The following is a 23244-nucleotide window of genomic DNA, read 5'->3' as shown; positions in this document are numbered from 1 at the left end:
ATTTCTGCCAATGACAGAAACCATGGGAACTACATTCAGAAGAAATATAAATTCATTTAACTTGAAGTAAAAAGTGCAACCGAACAATTCATGGTAACAATTTCCTTAGTACTGAAAAACGAAGCTTGAAAATTTAGAGAATCATTTTATAGCAGGATGATACAAACCTGAAGTAAAATTAGACTTGGTGTGTTACAGAAAATAAACGCCAGTTTCACATTTCCACTGAGAACCCAATAATTTATGCATTATAGACAAACTAGCGAAAAAGAAACCAAAAGTGCAATCAGATGACGAAGTTGCACAAGATTCAAACAGTGGACTGACATTGATTTTTAAAGTAATAAACCGAACGACAACATAGGAAGAAAGAGCATTAGGTAAGATGTAATTGGGCTAGAAATACCTAGGAGGTTGGTCTGCAAATGGTGCACCACCAGAAGGCCTTGGATGCATACCGTACTGAGGCGTCTGCTGTGGAGCTTGAAGGTAACCAGCAGATGAAGTGGGGAGAGCACCTGACGTTTGGTACGGAGCAACAGTGGTTGGAATAAATGACTGGCTGGGGAATGTCCTTGAAGCCGATGCATAGTTGGCTTTGCTTGGATCCCAAGTAGGCATTTGCCCATTAGGAATCGGTTGTTGCATGGCAACCCCAGCTGCAAGTGGATTGCTCAGCAAACTACTAGAAGCATTAGGAGCATGTGATGTTGCGAGTATCCCTGCATCAGGAATGGTGTAATCCCTGCTCTTGTCACTGTATGCCTGGTGAAATGTACACACATGGAAAGAGAAACACTTTACTAAAACCAGAAAATACCCAAGGAAACAGAGAAATAAGATGGTGACATCGAGGTATATGTACGTGTAATTATAAAGGTAGATACATCCTCTAGCTTTATTCCAGACTTTCTAAAATGAAAGATACATGTTTAACTAAAATTCTGCATCTTGCTTATTATAAAAGAATGAAGAGAGAACCGACTGTTTCTCGGCATTCTATACTCCTCCATAACAAAAGAAATTACATTTGTACCTTTACATTGAGATCAGTATGACGAGAGTATGACAGATGAAGCTTACAGTAGCCACCATCATAAATGCAGTGTCCCTCCAGAGCCTCTTTGGCAACTGTTGCAGTAGTCACGTCTGGTGGGAAACGAGAAAAATAAGTCCTCATTTCATTTTTTTTTTTTCAAATTAAAAAAAAAACAAAAAAACTAATCCTTCAACTAGAGATTAAGTTCAACAGATTGGCTGTCACTGAAGCAAACATATTTGATTCTATCAAAGGTTTAAAATCTTGAGTGCCGATTTTTAATTGGAATGATATAGTTTTGGTAACCTATGGCATTATGCCGGTAAAATTTTGAGACTTATAATATAAATTTATAAAAATAAATTAATATCAAGTATCTATGCATGTGTTAATTAGTGTGTGTATCTATATGTTGTTAATAAATGTAAATATATGGTATAAATGTTAGTTAACTAATATATACAAGTTATATATAAATTAGATTATGTTAAGATATATATATTATAAAAAATATAACCATATGTTGTTAATTAATGTAAATATATGGTATAAATATTAGTTAATGAATATATATAAGTTATATATAAGTTTGATTCCCAGCTACGACGCATTTGCAGGGATTTTTCCTTCAAATGAGACTCGCAATCAAAAGATGATAAGCTTTTGGACCACGAGCGTTTCCCGATTTACCTGACGGTTAATCATTAGATTATGTTAAGATATGTTATTTAATACTATATATAATATGTTGATATATATAGTTATTATGTATCAATTAATATATTAATATATAGATGTTGTAATTTGATTTACAAAATAACTAATTGGGGAAGAAGTTGCAAAGTTGATTTTGCCATGCTAGGCATGTCTATTGCAACCCCGCCATGTGACACAAGTCGGAATCATGGCTCAATGACTTCATCACATAACGCATAGCGGCCACGACTCTAAACTACCGTCCTCTACCCATTGTCACATCACTCTCGACTAGTATATCTTCTCATCTATAGCACGGTTTATTTCTTCCTCATCCTCTCCCTCCCTCTCCCTCCCTCTCCCTAATTTCTTGTCCAGTTAGCGTGCAAAACTTGTACACTAAAAATATTTTTGCAAGATGTAAATAAATTAATAATTGAAATATTAACCTAGATAATGCATAAGACATAAGAGGATAAAAATAATATAAACAAGTGTTGATTGTAATGCACATTAAGGATATAATATTATGCGGTACAATAGTCTTGAAGGAACTATAATCCCAGCAGACTTAATAAAAACTAATTTACTTATTAATCTGAAAAAAAAAAATCAAAAGCGAGGAATAAAAAAATAACAAATTAATAATAAATAATTTATAAACATTATTAATATAAGTCAACATGTACATAGCAAATACTTAGAAAATCATAAAAATAAAATTTAAAAATTAGATCAAATTATTAGTTTATCTCAGATTTAATTGAATTTGATAATATCGTATATCTATTATTCAACAAGGGGATATTATTTAAAATAGTGTCTTATGTGATCATCATCCCTTTCCGTTAAATTGTTGTAAGATTGTAGTATGATTCGTTATTCTATAGATATTCTATAGATCAAACCATTGGGCTATGAGAAAATCCACATTAGTAAGTTCATATGGAAAAGAGAATGCCAAGCAAGAGATGTGGATTTAATAGGAAAAAAAACTAAAAAAGAATTAGATATAGTTGATAAAATGGGGGAAAAAAAGTAAGATGGCATGATCATACTCAAAGATGATTGATCCTATTCGAAAGTCGAAGAGACAGAAAGCTGAAGATGTGACGCTCACGCTGACCTCCTATGGACTCCACTCGATCCTGCAACACAAATTACGTCAGTGTCGAGCCAGGAAAGGGGTCCCGGCGTTGACCCTCCGACGCTCAAGTAGTCACCAACGATGAAATGTAAAGCGGAGCAACAAAAAGACTGTAGCATAAAAGTGAATATCGCATACCTCCGCCGATGCTTGGACCCCCCTTTATATAGAGCTCTAGTAGCACGTGTGCACATTTCCCAAGGCGAGCACGCTTCTCAAAAATTTTCTTGAAAAGATTTGTTAGTAAAGTGTCCTGACACAGTACCTTAACAGGACAAGCATATCTCAACAGTAGAAGCTTCCGCCGTACGATCTTCTGGTTGTTCATGCCTGGTGTCGACGACACTAACTCCCAAAAGGATGTCGTTGGATATTAGAGGGGGTGTACTGCTTCGGCCGAGTGGGTTAGCCGCTCGGCCGATGAGTCGCTGCTCTGGTGCCCCATCCGATCGGACATGACCTCGATACTCCTTAGCGTGTCTGCTCGACCGAAGTTCCACTCTGCTACTGTTGAGACCTACTGCCAAGCCGAGCGGGCTAGCCGCTCGGCCAAAGTTGAAATCTGTTGATGTTAGGCTCGGCTGTCTGGCTGAGTGGGGCAGCCGCTCGGCCAAAGTTCCGCCAGCCAATGCCGAATATTGGTGCCTTGTCGAGAGGGGAAGTCGCTCGAGCGACTTCTGAACATTGTCTTCATTGAGCGTCGGTCGTTTCACTTCTCCCCCGGTCGGGGCATGCGCCCGACCGGACGATGTCATCTATGCGTTGACCGCCTTAACTTTGACCTCCACCATGGCCGCAGGAGTGGGCCTCTCATTATCACTGCATCACATGCCTCCCCCTCAAGTCTAGTCGAAGGAGGTTGTAAATCCGACTGACTGGACTATTTGTCTGAGCAGTCTTCCACCCGATCGACCTTCGACACTATGTGGTTTCTGATCGGGATGCGACCTCTCCTTGCCGATCAGCCTATTGAAGCTTGTCGTTCGGCCATAGGTATGCTCCCTCAATCCGATCGGGCACAACGAAGGTTTAAACTTGTGAAATCTTTTCTTGGCCTGTCTTTGGCGAGCGCGAGCCAGGCTTACGTCACCTAGATTTCTGAGAAATCGTGCAAATCTCTTCGTATTAAAGCTGAGCACACCCCCATGCCGTCATTAAATGTCGACCCGTAGCGATGCACCACGTGTCCTGCTCATTACCGCCACACACCTGATGTGACAAGCAGATATCCGTTGTGATATGACGTTTGACGGTTCAAATTCAACAGTCAGATCTCGGCCTGGGTTTTTGCGACTTAGATCGGACGGCTCCAGTCGGTCGACCCTCAGGCTTATAAACCCGTGCGCGTTGCCGCATTTGCGCACTTTGCAGCGAGTTCTTTGACGACACTCTTGTGCTCCGGCGAAGTCCTTCTTTTTCACTCCTCCGGCGCACTTTCCACTAAGCTTTCTCCCCTTCACCCTTTACTTTCTCGTCTTCCGGCATCCGTCCTTCCCCATCCTCTAAGTTTTTCGACTTCTCAGTGCTACAGCGATAATTCTGCCAGTAGGTTTTCTTTCCTTCGCCTCTTCACCTTTCCTTGTTTTGCGATGACAAGTTCCTCACAGCCTCCCGCCAACATCCGTGGGCCCTAGTACACCTTTACCGAGTCTCGGTTTGACGTCGGCGACGCTGAGAGTTTGATAGCCACATTCGAGTTTCCTTCTGATTATCAAGTCTTCCTTCCCTCTTATTCCAATCGGCCAAATTCTCCGCCGCCCGACTGTATCACATTCTTTAGAGATCAATTCACCATCGGTCTGCGGTTTCCTATTCATCCCTTTGCCAGTTAGTGTCGAACTCCTTTTGGCTGCTGTGCGGGGTCGCCGTTCTTTTCCGCCTGCACGACATTCCTCTTATGCCCAGATCTTCCATTATTTCTATTACCCAAAGTAGTCCGAACCGGGGACTTTCCTTTTCCAAGCCCGAGTGGGCTTCATTTTCTTCGACAAAATGTCGACCTTCAACAAGCATTGGAGGAAATATTTCTTTTTTATACGCCTTCCCGAGCGGCCAGACTTCTTGACCCACTGGCAACTCGAAGTGACGTCTCAGCCTCCCTTGAAACGGTATAAGAGTCGATCGGGCTATCTCAATGTCGCTTCCATGCTGGCCGGTCAAAAGTATGACATCCACAAATTGCTGCTGGAGGGTGTCCTCTACATCTTTGGCCTGAGTTCGATCCGCACCCGACTGCCGACCAGCCTAGGTATGAAACTTCTTTCAATCCTTCTTTTGATTCTAACTTATTTTTCTTCCTCTTTTGCAGTCGAAGTCATGTCACGCGCCCGTCTGGCCGGCAAGGCGAAGCTTGCTGATGCCACGATCAATGCGGCCGATGTAGAAGAACTGGAGAGTCGCGGCCTGTAGCCGATCGACTCACAAGAAGAGCCGCGGGATGAGAGCGAAGCGGCTCCCGCCCTGGCAAGTGGTGGAGCGACCAGTGGCTCCCAACCTCCTTCTGAACGATAGCCGATCGTCAAAGTTGAGGGGGTTTCTGGCTCAACCTCCACAGCCGAGCCGCTCATAAGGCGCAAGAGGCGCCGGGCGGAGCCTTCGTCATGCTCCGCTACTTCAGGGGTGCGGTCTGCCGAACGGGTCGGGACGTCGACTCCCGCTCCTGTCCAAGAATCCATTGCTCCTGAATTGTCAGATTGGACCCCCTCCCTATCCGGTCTGCCTCAGGAGACTGTCTGCGCGCCATCGGTGGCCTTCTTGCCACCAAAATCGAAGACCAAGAAGTCGGGCATCCGGTCGGCCTCTTCATCATGGTCATCCGGGCGGGCAACTTCTGCATAGTCAGCCCCCGAGCGGCCAGCGCCACATTACGGAGATTCTGCACCTGCCGATCGAGGAGTGGCGCGAATCCAGTGCCGAGTCTCGAACTCCGAAGCACCAAATTATCATCCAAGGGCTGCTCGCCCAAATATAGGTCAATGCCCGGGCCCGTGCGACGATGATGCCTCCGAGGGCGCTCGCGGACAGACATACCTAGATGTCTACTTGGGCAAGTGTTAATGTTCTTTTTAATCCATTTTCGCTCAGCGCTTATATTCTCTTTGTTGCAGTACTGGATAGAGTCTGGTCATGTACCAAAGGCTCGTATTTTTACAGGAGGAAATGAAAAAGATTAAGGTCGCTGCTCGACCGTTGACGAAGACGAGAGTTTAAGGTCGTCGTTGGTGGTGACAAGAGTTTAAGGTCGCCGCTCGACTGTTGATGGAGACAAACATTTAAGGTCGTCGCTCGACCGTTGATGGAGACAAGCGTTTAAGGTCGTCGTTCGACCGTTGACGTATACCCGAGCTTAAGGTCGCCGCTCGACCATTGAGGAAGACGCATTTCAAGAGGCCTTTGCTTTTTATTCATATTTTACCTTGCGTTCGGGAGACATACAAAAAATACATAGTATTCACTCGCGCACCTCTCATCCAGCCCTATAGGGTTGAAGATGATTTGCGCTCCATGGCCTCTCGAGCTGCCTCCCCTCTTCATCTTCCAGATAGTAGGCGCCCGAACGAAGCTTCTGCACGATCTTGAAAGGTCCTGCCCATGGGGCCTCGAGCTTGATGACGTCGCCGACCAGCTTCACTTTCTTCCAGACGAGATCACCGACTTGGAAGGACATCGGGATTACCCTCCGGTTGCAGTTCTGTTTCATCCGTTGTCGGTACGCCGTAAGCCGAACCACTACTTTCGCCCTTGTTTCGTCCACCAAGTCGAGCTCCATGAGCCTCCATTCGACATTTCCTTCATCGTAGTGCTGCACCCGATCGGATTCTACTCCGATATTCACGGGCACAACTGCTTCGCCGCCGTATACCAGATGGAAGAGGGTTACGCCGGTCGCCTCCTTCAGGGTCGTGCGAAGGGCCCACAACACGCTGGGGAGCTCATCAACTCAGCTGCCTCCGACGTGGTCGAGCCGAGCGCGTAAAACTCTGAGGATCTCCCGATTGACGACTTCGGCTTGTTTGTTGCCCTGGGGATAGGCCACCAATGTGAAGGCATATTGGATGTCATAACCCTCGCACCATTCTCTGAGCTTCTGACCGGCGAACTGTCTTCCATTGTCAGATACGGAAATACCGAACCGGCAAATGATGTTCTGCCAAACAAACTTAATGACCATTTGCTCGGTTATTCTTGCAAGTGACTCGACTTCCACCCACTTAGAGAAGTAGCCGATCGCGACGAGCAGAAACTTCCGCTGACCGATCACCATAGGGAATCACCCAACGATATCCGTGCTACATTGGTCGAACGGGCAAGATACTGTGGATGCCTTCATTTCCTTGGTCGGTCGGTGCGGCAAGTTGTGATACTTCTAGTAGGACAAGCAGGTGGCCACCGTCCGAACGACATCCTCTTGGAGGGTCGACCAAAAATATTCGGCCAAGAGTATCTTTCGAGCTAATGCACAGCCGCCCGGATGGCCTCCGCAGGAGCCTTGGTGCACCTCCCGCAAAATGTACACGACGTCTTCCAATCCGACGCATTTGAGTAAGGACCTTGCGAATGCTCTCTTATAAAGTTGGTCCCCCACCAAGGTGAACCGTCCGACCCTCTTCTTCAGCAAGCGAGCTTCTTCTGGATCGGTAGGTATAGCTCCCGATCGTAAGAACTCTGTTAGGACCGTCCTCCAGTTGTTTGGTAAGGTTATTCCTTCCATCCGATCGATGTGCGCCACGAGTGAGACTTGTTCGATCGGCTACCCTATGACGATCGACAATAGCGAACTGACTAATTTTGCCAACTCGTCCGCCGCCTGGTTCTCCGATCGGGAGATTTTTTGTATGATGACCTCTTGAAAGTTGGTCTTCAACTTCTCGAAGGCCTCCACATAGAGCCTGAGACAGGCATTGCTTATTTCGAACATCATGGATAGCTGCTGAGCAGCCAACTGAGAGTCCGAGTGGATGAGGACTTTAGCGGCTCCCACATGCCGAGTTGCCTATAGGTCGGCTATCAATGCCTCATACTCTGTCTGCTTCATTATTGGTGCTCTGTAGTCCAGCCGAATGGAGAACTACATCCGCTCTTCCTGTGGTGAGATAAGCAATATGTCGACTTCGCTGCCTTGCCGAGTGGACGAGCCGTCAACATTATATCTTCCATGTTGCCTCCGGCTCCACATTCTGGACTTCTATGACGAAATCCGCCAAGTCCTAAGCCTTGATTGCTGCTCAGGGTGATATTGTATGTCGAATTTGCTTAACTCGGTCGTCCATTTGATTAACCTTCCTGATGCTTCGGGATTGAGAAGGATTCGTCCCAAGGCGTTGTTTGTTAGTACAATGATTGTGTGTGCTAGGAAGTACGGACAAAGCCTCCGAGCAACGAGAATCAAAGCATAAGCTAGTTTTTTCAAGACCGGTGTAGCGAGACTCTGCATCCTTCAATATATAGCTCAAAAAATATACAGGTTGATGCTCTTAGCCGTTCTGCCTAACTATAGCCGATCCAACGACATGTTCGTCGGATAGATAAATCCAAAGTGGCTCACCAACAACCGGCTTGGCCAACACAAGCAAGGAGTTTAGATATTCCTTGAGCTCTTCTAATGCCCGATTGCACTCGGCGTCCCATTGGAATTTCGTAGCTCCGCGAAACACTTTGAAGAATGGCAGGCTCCAATCGGACGACTTAGATATGAATCTGGACAACGCCATGATCCGACCGATCAACCGTTGAGCTTCCTTCAAGTTCCGAGGTAGCGGCATGTCTTGCATAACTTTGACCTTGCTCGGATTGGCTTCAATGCCCCGCTCGGTGACGATGTAACCCAGGAAGCGGCCACTCTTCGCGCCGAACAGACACTTGCTCGGGTTCAGCTTTATTTAATAGGTCCTCAACGTTCGACAGGTCTCATTGATATCTGCGCAGAGGTCAGCAACTCGAAGGGATTTAATTAATATATCGTCAACGTATACCTCCATATTACGACCGATCTGCCGTCGAAACACCTTGTTCATCAGCCTCTGGTAGGCAACTCCGGCGTTCTTAAGTTCGAACGGCATGACGTTGTAGCAGCATGTTCCGTCGGCCGTAATGAAGTTGACCTTCTCCTAGTCCTCGCGGGCGAGCAGCACTTGGTGATACCCTTAGTATGCGTCAAGCATGTAGATCAACTCGTAGCCTGTCGTTGAGTCCACCATCTGGTCTATCCTGAGCAGCGGATAGAAGTCCTTCAGGCATGCCTTGTTCAAATCACAGAAGTCGATGCAAACCCACCATTTATTATCCAGCTTGGAGACTAATACGACATTGGCTAGCCAGTTCGAGAATTGAACTTCTCTAATATGGCCGGCCTCCAACAACTTTTCTATCTCCGCCCAGATGATCACATTTTGCTCCGCGCTGAAGTCCCTCTTTCTTTGCTTCACTAGCCGAGCGGCCAGTCATACATGAAGCTCATGCTGAGCCACACTCGGGGAGATACCGGGAAGCTAGTGTGTCAAGCGAACACTTCGTGATTTTGTCTAAGGTAGGCGACCAACTCTGCCTTCTTCTCCACCTCCAGATCGGCGGCAATAAAGGTGGTTGCTTCCGCTCGACTAGGGTGGATTTGAACCTCCTCCTTTTCTTCATATACCAATGTAAGAGGCTTTTCAGTGATTGTGTTCACCTCCAAGCGCGGATTATTTCGAGCGCTCCTCACCTCGGTCTTGACCATCTCGACATATCATCGACGAGCGACCAGCTGATCACCTTTGATCTCTCCCACCCGGTCATCTACCGGGAACTTGATTTTTTTGCAGTAAATAGATACTACCGCCCGGAACTCATTGAGGACCAGTCGGCCCAGGATGATGTTGTAGGCCGACGGTACGTCTACCACGATGAAGTTCGTGGTTCGGTTCTCCTCAACGGTTCTTCCCCAAGCGAGATGGCTAGGCGGGCCTGTCCGAGTGGCAGCACTTCATTACCCGTGAAACCGTAGAGAGGTCGTCATGGGCAGCAACTCGCTCCAATCAATTTATAATTGATCGAATGCCTTCTTGAAGATGATATTCACCGAACTCCCTGTGACAACAAAAGTTCGGTGAATAGTGTAATTAGCGATTACTTCCTGGATGATCAGCGCGTAGTCGTGAGGGATCTCCACTCCCTCCAAGTCGCTGGGACCGAAGTTGATCTCGGGCCCTTCAGTCTTCTCCCTGCTGCATCCCACTGTGTGGATCTCCAACCGCCGAGCGTACGACTTTCTGGCTCTATTGGAGTCGCCGCCTGTCGGCCCTCTGGCGATCATGCCTATCTCTCCTCGAGATGCGTTGTTCTTGTTTTCTTCTCGAGCGAATGGTCTATTTCGCTCGGCCGGTACTCGGAAAGGGTCGGTATCATCCCTCCGCTGATGCTGGTGGTGCCGCTCGGACGCCCTTCTGTCTTCCTCCCGCCGCTTAGCAGATCAATGTCTTTTTCGCCGATCGAGAGAAGATCGGTGACGATATTCGCGTGGAGCCGGTCGGCTGACGATTGGTGTTAGACCGCGGTAATCACGCGTGTTGTGGGTCGTCGACTGGTGGAAAGAACAAATATCGGAGCCCATACTTTGCCCTTTGAAGCCTTCTGTCGACCGACCGCCACATGCTACACGGCATGTGTCCTGGTCTCCTGATGCGATCGCGTTCCTTCGGCCCTTGGCCCTTTAGGCGGCTGATGGCTGCTTGACGGTTGACGCCGAGGGTTCGGTCGACGCCTCTTTTCTTCTGGCCACTTGGGCTTCTTCCACATTGATATATTCGTTAGCCTTCTTGAGCATGTGGTCGAAGTCCCTGGGCGACTTCCTGATGAGCGATCGGAAGAAATCTCCCTCGACGAGCCCCTGAGTGAAGGCGTTCATCATTGTCTCGGATGAGACCGAGGGAATATCCATGGCTACATGATCGAAACGTTGTATGTAGGCTCGGAGCGTTTCTTTCGATCCTTGCTTCAAGGAGAAGAGGCTGACACTTGTCTTTTGATATTGTCGACTACTGGCGAAGTGATGTAAGAAGGCAGCTCGAAAGTCCTTGAGTTGCGTATTAAGCCGTCTGGCAATCTCCTGAACCAACGCTGCGCCAATCCGACGAGGGTAGTGAGAAGGACTTGGCACTTCACTCCGTCTATATACTGGTGCAGCGTGGCTTCATTATAGAACCGATCTAGATGATCATCTAGATTGGTCGACCCGTTGTATATCCCGATCGCCAATGGGGTATAGTGTCTAGGCAGAGGGTCTTGTAAGATCTCCTCGGAGAACTGCCGATTGATCCGTTCGAGCGACGTGTTGCTTCAGGGCGCCTTGCCTTTCCGTGAATCCCGAACGGGAGCATCATCCGAAGACGATCCCCGCTCTTGCTTCGCATAGGTTATCTCCAAGGGGGTTTGGAACAAGGCACGATGAAAGGGGATCGACGCGGGCGGCGCTTCCCCCTGTGTGTCGATCTGTTCTGCCCCCATACGGAGATTTGCTCCGTTCGGTCTTCTTGCCCCGCTCATCTCCCTGCCGCCGATGTTGCAAGTTACGGCGCTTGCCGATCGGCTAACGCCTGTTGTTGCTGCTGCTCGATCATCTTCACCACTCGGGCTTGAACGAGCATCTCGAGCTCTTCCTGGGTGAGCGTCAGGGTGATGAGTCGTCCAGCGTCCTCCATCTTCTCAGCTCGAATGCAAGTGATGTTCTCACAAGCGCCGCCAAATATGATCCTGTCCGAAAGTCGAAGAGACAAAAAGCTGGGGATGTGACGCTCAAGATGACCACCTATGGACTCTGCTCGGTCCTGCAACACAAACTACGTCAGTGCCGAGCCAGGGAAGGGGTCCCGACGCTCAAGTCAATCACCGGTGATGAAATGTAAAGCGGAGCAACAAGAAAACTGTAGCACAAACAGTGAATATCGCATACCTCCGCCGATGCTTGGACTCCTTTCATATAGAGCTCCGGTAGCGCACATGCACGCTTCCCAAGGCTAGCACGCTTCTTAAAGTTTTCCCTAAAAAGACTTGTCAGTAAAGTGTTTGACACAGTACCTTAATGGGCCGAGCATATCTCTGAAGTGACAGTGGAAGCTTCCGCCGTACGATCTTCTGGCTATCCATGCACGGTGTCGACGGCACCAACTCCCAAAAGGATGTCGCTGGATATGAGAGGGATTGTACTGCTTCGGCCGAGCAGGTTGGCCGCTCAACCAGTGAGTCGTTGCTCTGGTGCCCCGTCCGGTCGGACATGATCTCGATATTCCTTAACGTGTTTGCTAGACTGAAGTTCCACTCTGCTACTGTTGAGACCTATTGCCAGACCAAGAGGGGTAGCCGCTCGGCCAAAGTTGAACTCTGTCGATGTCAGACTTAGCTGTCTAGCTGAGCGGGGTAGCCGCTAAGCCGAAGTTCCGTCCGCCAATACCGAATATTGGTGCCTTGCCGAGCGGGGAAGCCGCTCGAGCGGCTTCTGCACATTATCTTCATTGAGCGTCGATCGTTTGACTTCTCCCCCGATCGGGACATGCTTCGCCCGACCGAATGATGTCATCTACACGTTGACCGCCTTGACTTTGACCTCCACCATGGCCACGAGGTGAGCCCCTCGTTATCAATGATCAATGGATTTTTATAATTAGAATGGTTGAATCTAATAAAGTGGAAGGCTTACAAGACATGAGACGAAATAAAACTCTAACCAATGAGGTAAATTGTATTTTTATAAGATTAGCAATTATTTAGTTATTTCATTAAAACGTTATTTCACTATTTTCTAGCTATGTTCTTAGACCAGTTGCTTGCCCACCCATAGTCGCCTCGGCCCGCACGACCACCACCTGCATCAGCTCACTGTTTGCCTGTCTTGCCAACTGCCTGCAACAGCCGCAGCACTCGCTAGGCCCACCCACATCTCACACGTAGCATCCATCGCACATTGTGCCCCTTCTCTAGTAATTGCTTCCTCTCCTCTCCCTTGTTCTTTCTTTACTTCTCTTCCTCTAACTCAACTTCTGTATCATGTCAATGCTAAGCGTTTCACTTGCTGACCAATAGGTGGAACAATAAATTCCACATGTACAGACCAGCACAGCTTGATACTTCAAACCTTGTATTATTGTGTATCTAGGTTTTGCACATAATAGAAGGGTGGTTTACCAAATTTTATTTAGAAAACCTAGAGGATATTTTATTTAAAGATAAAAATTAGTTACGCAGCCAAAGGAGATTCTCCCTTTGTGAGGGAATCAACCTTGGAGTGTGGCTATGGGGCTATGTTGGCTGTAGCTAAAGAAAATTTTGATTTTTTTTCCCACCCAACCATGAACAAGGTTCACCATTGAGGAGGTCGAAAGCTCTACAAGCAAGATTCATAGCTTAAAAGATGATTTTGATGCATATGCCACAAAGATTTGAAATATTGAAAGCAAACATGACAAAATGACTTTCAAATTAAATAATATAATTCAGCTGGACAGTCATACCTGGATACTGGATCAAAGCTTGAGTTCCTCCGTTCTTCTCAAATATTGCAATTTTCTGGACTGTACCAAAAGCTGCAAACACCTGATGAAAAAAGATGTAATTCTTCTAGCTATACACATGACAGAGGGGGAGATGAAATATCTCACTGTGTGAAGAACATCAACAGTCACAGCATATTGCATGTTCTCAATGGACGCAAGAAGCACATTGCTCTCAGGTTCCTTCACCTTCCCATCAGGTCCAAGGACAGGCTGAAGAAAATAAACAGTAGCCACTATAATGATCAAGAACATAAAGTAGGACTTCTGCAATATAGCTACTAACCTGTATGGTACCCTCAATTGCTGAAGGATTTACAGGAAGGTAAGGATTAGTGTAATCCCTACAGGAGATTATTTGGCATCAGATCAAATTTTTTACATTTATAATTCATTAAATCTGACGTTAAAACTATAAAGGTCTCTAAGAATTCAAATCAACCATATAACAAAATAGGCGTCATTAAGATGTATGTATGTAAGATCACAGATTAAACCCACACACACTTACAAAAAATAGGTTCCCAACTATTTGAGGTAGGGTACAGAATCTTATTCAGCCATAAGCCACAATATTAGATCAAGTATCATCAAAAGACAAACAATCTAAAGAAAAATTATGGAATAGCTAGAAAAAGTATAAAACTCAAATATACAGAAGAAAGAAAATTGCAAATGTTGTGATCTATAGTAGGCAAAAAACTGTAATTGAATAACACTACCAAAGAAACATAAAAAAGCAAACATAGTCAACCATAGCAGCTAAAAACAGTAGTAATACTTCAAAGGTGTAAGAATGATGATATAAACAACTAGAAGGAGACACCAAATTAAATTAAAAATTAAATCAAACTTTAATGTTTTACCAGAATCTGGACTTCTACATTGAAACTAACATATATGCAAAGCTGCAAGTATGAGATCATTCCTAGAAAATTGATGCCTACTTCATTTTTTTAAATAAAAATTTTTTTGGATTGATTTCACCACATTCTTTAAACATCACACCATAACCAAAACATTAAATTTTTGTTAGCAACTATAACAATCAAGCTTGTATCACACTAAGTGTATCAGTTATTTGAATCCTCCTACACCATTAAATTTGATCCCCTGTTGTATCCTCATCTATATTTAAATAAAAATTATTTTATTTTATCGTTGTTAACCAAAGTCTTCTTTGATCAACCTCTTCTGCGATTAATGTGTGTAATTATCATGGTCTCACATCGTTTAACTGAGGTATTTATTGGTCTACTACGTACACGTCTATATTATCTTTGTGTTTCTCGAAGTTTTCTCTTAATAGGTATAACCCGACTTTCTCTCTAATATTCTCATTTCTTATCATATTCATCTTTGTATGTCTACACATCAACCTTAACAGCCTCATCTCTGCCCACATGTTCGATTCATAGTCCAACATTCAACTTCATATAGCACAGCAGGTCTAAGCGTCGTTTTTGTAAAACTTCTCTTTAAACTTCAGAGGTATCTTACAATCACAAATATGTTAATTGCTAATATATATAAATTTAGGTCAGGCACTCTTGCTCAAATCTCAGTAAGCATGGACTTAGTTGCTTCATAGTTCATATACTCTCTAAACTCATTAGGCATATACTTTAGTTACTTTTATGGAATACATCTAAGAAACATTTCGTATAAAAAAATTAAGTCCATTTCACAGTTGGCATTGATAGTTCTACTAAATATAAATAACCTTGTAGATTAAGGTTCTTTAGATGAATAGAATAAATATTCTCTTCCATTTAAAGAATAAGAAAAAAACCTTGCAATCTATTGAGACTAAATTGAATTGGAGAATCACGTTCTATGTAAAGCACATGTTTTCATGATGAAGACCAAGAAGCAAAATATGTACATAGACAATGTAAAAAAGAAAAATCCAAAACTGACATGCTAGTAGGTGGTATAACCATCTGAGAGCAGATGACTGTACCCAGTAGGAATACATTAAAAGCAATCAGAGACATGCACAGGCACCATCCTATTTTGTGAATATCTTGACATGATCAATCATAGTGTGCATACAAGATCAAAAGGGTACTCTATTGTTCTTAAATACATCCAATGCATACAAAAGAAACTCATTGGTTAAAATCCCCGCAGTTTTATATCGGTTGTCAAGGATCTAGAAAACTGACTTTATTATCACTAATTTATACAGACTGTAGCATTTGCTAGTGGTTCAATGGATAGGAGAAATTATTGTCACAAAATACAATATAAATAGCCATAGAAATTAATGTTGACTTCTGTTAAGGTTACATGGATTTAGAGACCTGCTACGATGAGACTGGAATTTGATATTCAAATCTGTATGAGCAGAAAAAGTAATTCGCAAGTGGCATGTTTCAACATGCTCCGGAAGCAAGTACCTAAAACACACAAACAATTATTTAGCTACAAAGCGAGTACAGGTTCTTAATACATAGTTCAAGAGAGAAATAGTTATTGGACCTTGGGATACTTCTTCCATCCAAGGCATTTCTAGCTTCTGCAGCAGTTGCTACATCAGTGTATTGAATCAACGCCTATAAATTCAGAACATGAGACCAAGTAGAGTAGAAGTACAAAAGTTAAAACTGAGAAGATTACAAATACAAATAAACAAACCTGGAAACCAGCAGTCTTTTCAAAAGTAGCAATTTTGTGAACAAATCCAAATGCAGAAAATACCTAACCAAGAGAGAGAAAAAAATATCAATTATTAATGAGATTTAGATAAAGGATATAGCTGGTCTAATTTGAAAGCGCAAAAGTGTAGGAGGGCACCTGGAAGAGAATGGTAATCATCACAACTCCAGTAACACAATATTCGAGTGACATTTTTTATTTAATAAGTTGAAAATTATGCATAGGCCACAATTATCAACTACTTCCAACAATAAAATCAAGTGTGAAAAGTCAATGTAAAGAATGAGGACACATGTACAACAAACCTTTTTAAACAATAATTAAGCAAATTACAGCACTTGCAGAAGATTTACATATCAGTCAAAACATGATGCACCATGCATCTCAACAAATAGAAAAAAAAATCCTGATGAATTAAAATCTTAGACATGGAAATTTAAAGTCCACAAGAACATCACACAAAAATTGAATGACTTGCAACTTAAAGATGATAGGAAAAGAAAAACATAGTGATCCCCATTTATTCAGCAGTACAAGAAAGCAAAAGCAACCTGGTATATCTCCAAAAGCAGATGTTGATAATAAGTTGTATTCTAACTTAACATGTTGAATATTTGTCACTAACAATCAAGGGCAAAACCTATGAAATTTTATATACAAAGGCCTAAGATTATATATAAGAAGGTGATATTTTCACAGAACTCACCAAATGAATAACATCTATGCTGACATCACCAGCTTCCACACCCTCTATTGTAACAAGTAAGACGTTTCCAACAACCTCTCCAGAAGTCTTGTTGTTCACAATCTCTTGCCTGTTTGAATATTGGATATAAACAGTTTTGCCACGAACTTGTGCAGGTTCAGAGGAAGAGGCATAATATGAGATCATTGAGATTGCCTGATTAAGGTCTACCTGAAATGAAAGGTGAGCAACAAGGTTGGACAATTCTCTCTAAATCATTTGTAAAATAACAAGCATGACTTGAAGGAAATTAGAATGTATCTCACATCAAAGGCATTTGTGTAGAAACTAAATAAAGAAAAGAAACAATGACAAGAAAAAACTTAATGCACATATTGCCATAACTACTCAAGGAAAGAAGCATAATGACCAAAAGAACAATGTCCAAACTAGGCACTGTATTTGCCACATGTAGGCCATTAGTCTCACCACAAGACCCTTATGAACTATTCATGAACAACCAATGTTTGCATCATTAGTGTTGGGGTCATGGTTTGAAATCTCATTTTGTATTCATCGGCTTGTGTAAACATATTCTTCTGTTATGAACCGAAATTGAACCTAATTGGCAGAAGCAAAATTTCCACGTTCAGCCAAGCCCATCCCACCAGATATCAACTATATATTGCTGATATCAGATGATGTTCAGTCCATGCCACGAGATACCAACCATATATTGCTTGCATCAGGTGAATACAACGCTTCATTTAGGATAGCATTGAGGAGGAAACTAAGGGAAAATGTCTAAGTATCTTTCCTCTTCCTTTATCACTCAATGTTACTCATTAGATCTCACTCTCATGCTCATTGCAGAATTTCAACTTTGTATGCTCATTGTCTATGTAATCCGATAAGCATACCCTGTACACTTTTTTAGACATCATGTAATTGCTTTCTTTCATTTACTCGACTTTGCCAGAATTGAAGGAGGTATTACCATATAACATCCGGATGTAATTTCATAATTTCTTAAGTTGCTTCTGTGAAATAACAACATAATTGATTTTGTCATTCATAATCCATGATCCATATGGTCAATCATGCAAGCCAAAAAAAAAAAAAAATTGCACCCACAGGTTCATGCAAGGGTGATGACGCCAATAGGCCTGGGTCGACTCTCAACGGATACGGAATGTCTTCAATCCTTCCTTGCATGTGCTGCCTCATGATTTACCTCCCTTCTCAACAGTGGAGGGTCACCCTGGAGGGGCTGGCCAGGTGACGGTTTCACTTTTGCTTCCAATCATACAAGCAAAAAAGTAGAGCCAGTACTAGTACCATAATCTTTAATTTGTTCAGCATGTACTATCCATAGTCCACGAATAAAACAGAGAAAAGAGGGTGCTATATGCACCATTAAGGTGCAAAGTGAAAGCAAAAAATTAGCTTGCACTTTCATAATGAAAAAACTTTGCATATCAGAGAACTAAACATAACAAAAGCAGTCCTTTTCAATTTATAAAGTTACATAGGTTAGAACAAGTTGTAAAATTGATGTATTACTATATTAAGTAATCCCTGATGTCTAAGACTTGGCAAGCTTATAAATAGGGATAAAATATGTCCCCATGAATGTCTCTTGGAAAAAATAAAAATCTATCAATTCCAAAATGGATTGTCATGGAGATGGCAGCAAGTTATCCTCCCATTTCCTCATGCCTTAACGCTTTAGTTGTCCCCTTCGTGCCCATGTCAGTTACCAACTCTAACACTAGCACTCTGTGCTGGCATTCAACACCCCTACAAATCATGTGATAATTTGTTTATAAATAGACAAGCTAGCCACTTGGATCACACGAGTGGCATAGCTTGCGGTACAATAATAACAACAACAATAAAGCCTTATCCCACTAAATAGGGTCGGGTATATAGATCATTTTACGTCATTGAGCTCTATCTTCTACTATATTATAATACATACTTAAATAAATTTTATTTTATTTTATTGTTCATAACCAAGTCTTTTTTGGACTTGGTCTTCCACTTTCTCGTTTGATATGCGTGTTTGTCATAGTTTTACATCGACTAACTGGAGTATTTATTGGTCATCTAAGTACGTATCTGTGTCATCTTAAACGTGTCTTTCGGAGTTTTCCCTCAATAGATGCAACTCCGACTTTTTCTCTAATGCTCTCATTTCTTATTCTGTTCATTCTCGTATGTCCACACATCCACTTTAACATCCTCATCTTTGCAACTCTCATCTTTTGTTCATGTGCTTGATACATGCCCAGCATTCAATTCCATATAACATAGCAGATCTAAATGTAATTTTGTAGAATTTTCCTTTAAATTTTAGAGGTGACTTCACCCTAACGTTTTCTTCCATTTCAACCATCCGGCTTGTATTTTATGTAAGACATCTCTTTTAATCCCCATCATTTTGTAAAATTGATCCTAAATATCTAAAGCTCTTGATTCCGGACAACTCATGATCTCCTATATTAACAATTATTTCATTATGTAATATTGTTAAACTTAAATTTATATATTCTGTCTTTATTCTACTAAACCTAGAACTTTTCCCTTCTAGTATTTCCCGCCAAAATTTTAGTTTAGTATTTATTCCTTTACGTATTTCATCTACCAAAAACAATATCATCTACAAACAACATGCACCACGGTACTGTCTTGAATGTGTGTAGTGAGTTCGTCCATAATTAGTGTAAAAATATAAAGATTTAGAGTTAACCCTTAATGTAACCCTATCTTTATTAGAAATACTTCAGTTACTCCGCCTAAAGTCTTTAATCTAGTCGTTACATCCTCGAATATATCCTTAATTAGTTCAATATATGTTACACTAACACCTCTCTTTTCTAGAATTCTCCATATAATTTCTCTTGTGACTCTATCATAAGTTTTTTATAAGTCAATGAATACTATGTCCAGATCTTATTTTTGCTTTTGATATTTTTCAATTAATTGTCTAAGAAGATGTATAGCTTCTAATGTCGACCTTCTAGACATAAACGTAAATTGATTTTCGATCACCGTGGTCTCCTTCCTTAATTTTTTTCTATTACTTTTTTTTCCAAAATTTCATGGTATGACTCATTACTTTAATACGTTTATAGCTTGTACAATTTTGTACATCTCACTTGTTCTTATATAAGGAAATTAGAGTACTTATCCTTCATTGATCAAACATTTTTTTTGTTTTCAATATCATATTAAATAATTTTATAAATCATTCAATATTTTATTTCCCTAGATACTTCCATACCTCTATTGGAAAATCATCTGGTCCAACGACTTTTCCATTGTGCATCCCATTTAAAGCTTATTCTACTTCTCTAAAAGCTGAATTCTACAATAAAAATTTAAATTTCTATGCTCATTTGACCTATTTAAATTATCTAAGTTAGGTTGGTCTCCTAAACCTTCATTAAAAAGTTGATAAAAATATATCATTCACCGCTTTTTTATTTCTCTATTATTTACTAGTATCCTATTACATTCATCTTTAATACATTTTATTTGGATAAGATAGTTATTCTATAAATGTCTCTTTCCTCTTCTTTTGTATCCAATTTTTGATATAATCGTTTAAAAATTTCATTCTTTGCTTCATTCACTACTTTCTTATCTTCTTTCTGGGCTATTGTATATATTTTTCAGTTTTTCTCGTTCTTACAAATATATAATTCCTTATAAACTATTCGTTTTTCCTTCATTTTCTCTTGTACTTTCTCATTCCATCACCAAGATTTCTTATTTAGTGGTGCATATCCCTTTGACTCACCGAATACACTCTTAGCTACTATTTTCAACTTTGATATAATCTTATCCAATGTCGTATTAGAATCGCCGTATATTTCACATAATGCTTGTACTTCTACTTTCTTCTTAATTATATTCTGCTTCCCATCCTTTAACATCCACTACTTAATTTTAGAAGTCGTGTATGTTTTTCTTTCTATTGAAACTATATTTAATGCGTATATCTAACACTACTAACCTATGTTAGGTAGTTAAGCTATCTCCAGGATAACTTTGCAATCTTTACAAATCTTTCTATCATTTTTTCTAACCATAAGAAAGTTAATTTACGATTTATTATTCACTTTTGAACGTGATTAAGTGTTTTCCTTTTTTTTAAAAAAACATATTAGTTAATATAAGATCATATACTATCGCAAAATCTAATATAGTTTCTCTTCCTCATTTTTTGTTCCAAACCCATAACCCCGATATACCCTCTCATATTTCTCAATTTTCAACATGCCCATTTAGATCACCTCCTATTAAAATCATTTCATTTGGCAGAATATTTTGTAATATTTTATCTAAGTCGTCTCAAAACCTTAAGTTGGTAACTTCATCTAATCCTATTTGCGGTGCATATATGTTAATTATATTCATAGTTTCTTTCGCCACTATTATCTTAAGAGCTATAATTCTATCCCCTTTTCTAACTACTTCTACAACTTCATCCTTTAACAAACTATCTACAACAATACTTATTCCATTTCTTGCTTACTTTTTCCTATGTACTATAACTTAAAACCTGAATTCTCTATCAGTTTTGCCTTCTCGCCTATCCATTTTATCTATTATAAACACAAAATACTAATTCATCTCCTAATCATCGTATCTACTACCTTGGTTGATTTACCGGTAAGGTTCCTATGTTCCATATTCCAAATTTTAGATTATTAGTTTTCCTATATATTTGTTCTTATCCAACTTATGGTGTGAGAACTTCTGCCTATTTAACACTACACCCAAGTTCTCAGGTAAATGTATCAGTCCTTGCCGATACGTTACAGTCGGATCCTGCAACGCGAACTCTTGCATATTTAACGTTATACTCGAATTTTGCAAATATAGCGGTTATTGCCGAGACGTTATAGTCAGACTCTACAACGTGTTCCTTCCCAGGAACAACCTAGCATTAACACAATAGTTTAATTGATCCATTTATTGAATATTTGTCATAGTTTTAACATTGGCTGGCAACCTAACACAATCCTCCTCCTTTATCCGGACTTGGGACTGGCCATGATGAGTTCGTCATAAATGAAGTTTTGAGTGACATAGCTTGCAGTCATGTTCAAAATTGAGTAAAAGAAAAACTAACCCTCCAAGTTAAGTGATACTATGGAATCTGAAGAATGATAATTTCCATGGCCTGTGCTTTAAGCAGTACCTTTATATTCCTAAACCGTGACAAAGTGGCATGCACTTGGCCCTAGCACCTCATTAATTGCCTTGTATTAGACAATCACCAACTCCATTCTCTTGAGAAACACATTCCAATTTTTAATGTATGATATTCACAAAGTCTACAGACAGAACAATAAATAAAAATCGACAAAATTAGCCCAAGGTGCTTACGAACTCAACGAAAGCCTGGTTGCGATTGGCCCCGACGTTGCATTTGGTGTTGACGATCTTACCGAAAGGCTTGCCTAGCTCGATGAGCTCCTCTTCCGTGCACTCCCATGGCAGGTTGCGCAGGTGAAGCACCTTCGATGGCGTCTGCGTGTAGCGAAACTGTGGCTGCCCCGAGGAGGAAGACATATTTGATGATCGGACCACCCGAAAGCGATTTCCGATCTGAGAGACAATGAGACGGGCGGAATCGGAGGCGAAGTGGAGGTGCGGCAGTGGATTTCGCGTGCGTTAGGGCAGGAATGCGGTTTAGGGATCGGGCGGCGTCGATGCGTCGTCGATTTGGAGCGGGGGCTTTTATTGGCAGGGTGCAGACGTGGTTTTGTTTGGATCCGGACCGGTTTAAATTAAAAGTGTCAAAGATAGATTTTTTTTCGGCAAATTATTTAACCAGTCGAATAACTAAATCTCGATTCGTATTTCAAAAACTATATTCATATTTAAAAAATTATTATTCTTAATATGAAATATGATATACTGAAATAATGTTTGAAAATATAAATATAATTAAAAGAACTAAATAAATACATAGAATATAATTGTATGTTATTCTAATCTTTTTAAGTCTGAACTAACTAATGAATTTAGAAAATTCGGAATGACATGAAATCGGATTTTATATGTTGATCTAGTTCTTTTTATTGGTTATCATCTCTAAGTAGTGGATTTAATTATAAGTTATACATATAAATCCGTTAGCCTAATCCGTTATTTCTAATTAGTGGACTTAATTGGATGTGGATTTAATATGTATAACCCTTTAACCTAATCCGTTATTATCTATGGAATGATAACAGATTTGATTCATATATAAAGGAGAGGTCCCTAAGGATTTATGGTATTAAATCTTGACATAGTTTCTTGTTCTTCATCAATAAAAAAAAATTTTGGTGTCGTCGCCCCTAAGCCTTTTAGAAGATTTTTTCCATTTACTTCCTCTTTTTTGTTTTCTTCAAGATCTTCAGACGATGTTATAGTAATAACACTTCCACTGCAATTAGGTTCTCATTGTTTTACAATTTTTTATTCTTGTTATGTC

General features: G+C 41.4%; 1 protein-coding gene across 7 annotated transcripts; it reads right to left on the bottom strand.

Annotated features, from left to right (window-relative positions):
- Positions 1-260: 260 nt before the first annotated feature.
- Positions 261-22498, bottom strand: LOC122023547 (polypyrimidine tract-binding protein homolog 1-like). Of its 7 annotated transcripts, none has more exons than XM_042581695.1 (11): positions 22149-22498; positions 16965-16975; positions 16770-16878; positions 16043-16105; positions 15887-15960; positions 15709-15804; positions 13689-13746; positions 13511-13615; positions 13364-13445; positions 1037-1149; positions 261-765 (listed from the first exon to the last, which is right to left on the bottom strand). In XM_042581695.1, the coding sequence occupies exons 1-11, from the start codon at positions 22332-22334 to the stop codon at positions 397-399; spliced, it is 1266 nt and encodes a 421-aa protein (XP_042437629.1). In that variant the 5' UTR covers positions 22335-22498; the 3' UTR covers positions 261-396. The 7 variants fall into 7 exon arrangements, 6 of the variants coding, with proteins under 6 accessions (XP_042437629.1, XP_042437631.1, XP_042437628.1 ...); XM_042581697.1 differs by adding an exon at positions 21961-22051 and having other exon boundaries at positions 16770-16979; positions 22149-22290; XM_042581694.1 differs by having other exon boundaries at positions 16770-16979; positions 22149-22497.
- Between the last annotated feature and the right edge of the window lie 746 nt (positions 22499-23244).

The sequence above is a fragment of the Zingiber officinale genome, chromosome 9B, assembly GCF_018446385.1.
Source record: "Zingiber officinale cultivar Zhangliang chromosome 9B, Zo_v1.1, whole genome shotgun sequence".
Taxonomy (NCBI): domain Eukaryota; kingdom Viridiplantae; phylum Streptophyta; class Magnoliopsida; order Zingiberales; family Zingiberaceae; genus Zingiber; species Zingiber officinale.
The sequence above is the reverse complement of the archived record's forward strand: the minus strand, read 5'-3'. Positions and strand labels throughout refer to the sequence as shown.